Source organism: Oryctolagus cuniculus, chromosome 16 (assembly GCF_051225735.1).
Source record: "Oryctolagus cuniculus isolate XC-2025 breed Fujian yellow rabbit chromosome 16, ASM5122573v1, whole genome shotgun sequence".
Classification (NCBI taxonomy): Eukaryota; Metazoa; Chordata; class Mammalia; order Lagomorpha; family Leporidae; genus Oryctolagus; species Oryctolagus cuniculus.
Genome location: NC_142882.1, coordinates 21,592,632 through 21,595,200, shown reverse-complemented (window position 1 = coordinate 21,595,200; position 2,569 = coordinate 21,592,632). Strand labels below are relative to the sequence as shown.

Genomic DNA, 2,569 nt, shown 5'->3' with positions numbered 1-2,569 from the left:
GGAAAATTCTTTCCTGTCAAGCCCAGCATCCCCATGGGAAATTAGAGACTGTAAGATTGGGGTAACAAGAGGGAGATGTGCCTAATGAGCAGAAACACAGAGCTGTGATATTGTCCGCTGTTCTCCACTGAGTGTGTTCACTTTTGGAGTCATCATCTGACTCTGGGACGGATGATTTGCTTCTTTCTACTTCAGTCTCCACCATCAGCCACCCAGGGAGGACTCACACTTCAAATAGAGAATCCTTGCAGGTCAGTCTGAGAACCCAGCAGGTACCACAGGAAATGCTCAGAGAAGGGAAGCTGAGAACCTCAGCTTCAGGGTCACCTGATGGTCAGGCCTGTCTCTTTCCAATAACAAGATCACATTTCCCCTTTGCTTGCTTGATATTCAGTTATTGTATTTACTTGTGATGTTGAGAAACAGAAGTGTCCATTGAAACCAGGCAATGATTGAAATGGAAGCCCTATCAGAGCTGTGATTAAGAAGCAGCAAGCGGGCTGGCGCCAAGGCTCACTAGGCTAATCCTCTGCCTGTGGCGCTGGCACCCCGGATTCTAGTCCCAGTTGGGGTGCTGGTTCTGTCCCGGTTGCTTGTCTTCCAGTCCAGCTCTCTGATGTGGCCCGGGAAGGCAGTGAAAGATGGCTCAAGTGCTTGGGCACTGCACCTACATGGGAGACTAGGAGGAAGCACCTGGCTCCCGGCTTTGGATCAGCGCAGTGTGCCGACCATAGCAGCCATTTTGCGGGTGCCCCAACAGAAGGAAGATCTTTCTCTCTGCCCCTCTCTCTCACTGTCTAACTCTGCCTGTCCAAAAAAAAAAAAAAAAAAAAAAAAAGCAGCAGCAAGCGGTTTCAGTAAAAGTAGACCATGGGTCGAATCACCTTTTGCTTTGAGGAAAAAAAATAGGGTGAGGACATGTCTGTTGTTGTTTTAAATTTATTTATAGTCATTCTATTGGAAAGAGAGGAACACACACCAAGAGAAAAAGCCAGAAGGCATAGAGAGAAATATCACAATTGCTAGATCACAACCCATATGCCTACAAAACTCAAGGTAGGGCCAGGTCAAAGAAGAATCCCAGACTTTCATCTCGGTCTTCCACATGGCTTGTAGGAATCCAACTTACTGAAACGTCAGCTGCTGCCTCCTCTTAAGAAATGGGAATGGGGCTGGGATGGGCACCAAGGCAAGAGCCCAGTCAGCACCCCTACTCAGAGACACCAGTAGGGAAGTTCCTACAGGGGATCAGATCCATGAACAATAAACATTAATCAGTTGTCTGGCTGCAAAATATAAATCAGCATTTTTAAACTTGTGAGGAAGGACTCTGTGTATGACACACTGTCTTGTTATTTTTCTCTTAGCTGGTGGTCAACTCAAAGAAATGGAACCAGGAAATGAGACACGACTGTCAAGATTCCTTCTCCTGGGATTCTCAGAGGACCCAGCACTGCAGCCCCTCATATTTGGGCTCTTCCTCTCCATGTACCTGGTCACTGTGGCTGGGAACCTGCTCATTGTCCTGGCCGTCCTCTCAGACCCCCACCTCCACACACCCATGTACTTCTTCCTCTCCAACCTGTCCTTGGTGGACGTCTGCTTCACCTCCACCACTGTCCCCAAGATGCTGGTGAACATCCAGATGCAGAGCAAAGCCATCAGCTATGCAGGCTGCATCACACAGATGTACTTCTTCTTGCTTTTTGTGGAGTTGGACAACTTTCTCCTGGCCGTGATGGCCTATGACAGGTTTGTGGCCATCTGTCACCCTCTGCACTACACGGTCATCATGAACCCCCGGCTCTGTGTGCATATGGTCCTGGTGTGCTGGGTCATCAGTGTCCTGCATGCCTTGTTGCAAAGCCTAATGGTGCTGCGGCTGTCCTTCTGCACACACCTGGAAATTCCTCATTTCTTCTGTGAGCTGAACCAGGTGGCCCAACTTGCCTGTTCTGATACTTTCCTTAATGACATGGTCATGTATATTGCAATTATACTGCTAGCTATTGGTCCCCTGGCTGGGATCCTGTACTCCTACTCTAAGATCGTCTCCTCCATCCGTGCCATCCCCTCAGCTCAAGGGAAGTATAAAGCATTCTCCACCTGTGCTTCTCACCTCTCTGTCGTCTCCTTATTTTATTGCACAGGTCTAGGAGTTTACCTTAGTTCTGCTGCAACCCATGACTCACGTTCAACTGCAACAGCCTCAGTGATGTACACAGTGGTCACCCCTATGCTGAACCCCTTCATCTACAGTCTGAGGAACACAGATGTAAAGAGGGCTCTGAAAACACTCTTCAGAGTGAACCCATAAATGAGCTCCATAGCTTTGGAGCAGAGTAAGTGCTCGTCATTGTAAAGCTCAGTACCCCAGAGTTTGGAATTTGGATTCCTCGATAACATTACGAGCATAGAACCCAGGCCATCTATTTGTGTCCTGGAGTTTGCTTTGCTTCATCTCAACCTCTCTATAGCATTGAAGCAACTCACTTATTAAACCTTCTACCCTCTCCAGTACCCAAATACCTTCCTTTTCCTACTTTCCCAAAGTCTTTCTTTTTCTTTC

The 2,569-nt window shown here is 47.9% G+C and overlaps 1 protein-coding gene across 1 annotated transcript; it reads left to right on the top strand.

The window, feature by feature from the left end:
• The first annotated feature begins 1,387 nt into the window (after window positions 1-1,387).
• LOC100345126 (olfactory receptor 7A17-like) lies at window positions 1,388-2,317 on the top strand. The gene has a single exon (XM_002722095.3). It carries the CDS (start codon window positions 1,388-1,390, stop codon window positions 2,315-2,317), a length of 930 nt encoding a protein of 309 aa, XP_002722141.3.
• The last annotated feature ends 252 nt before the right edge of the window (window positions 2,318-2,569 follow it).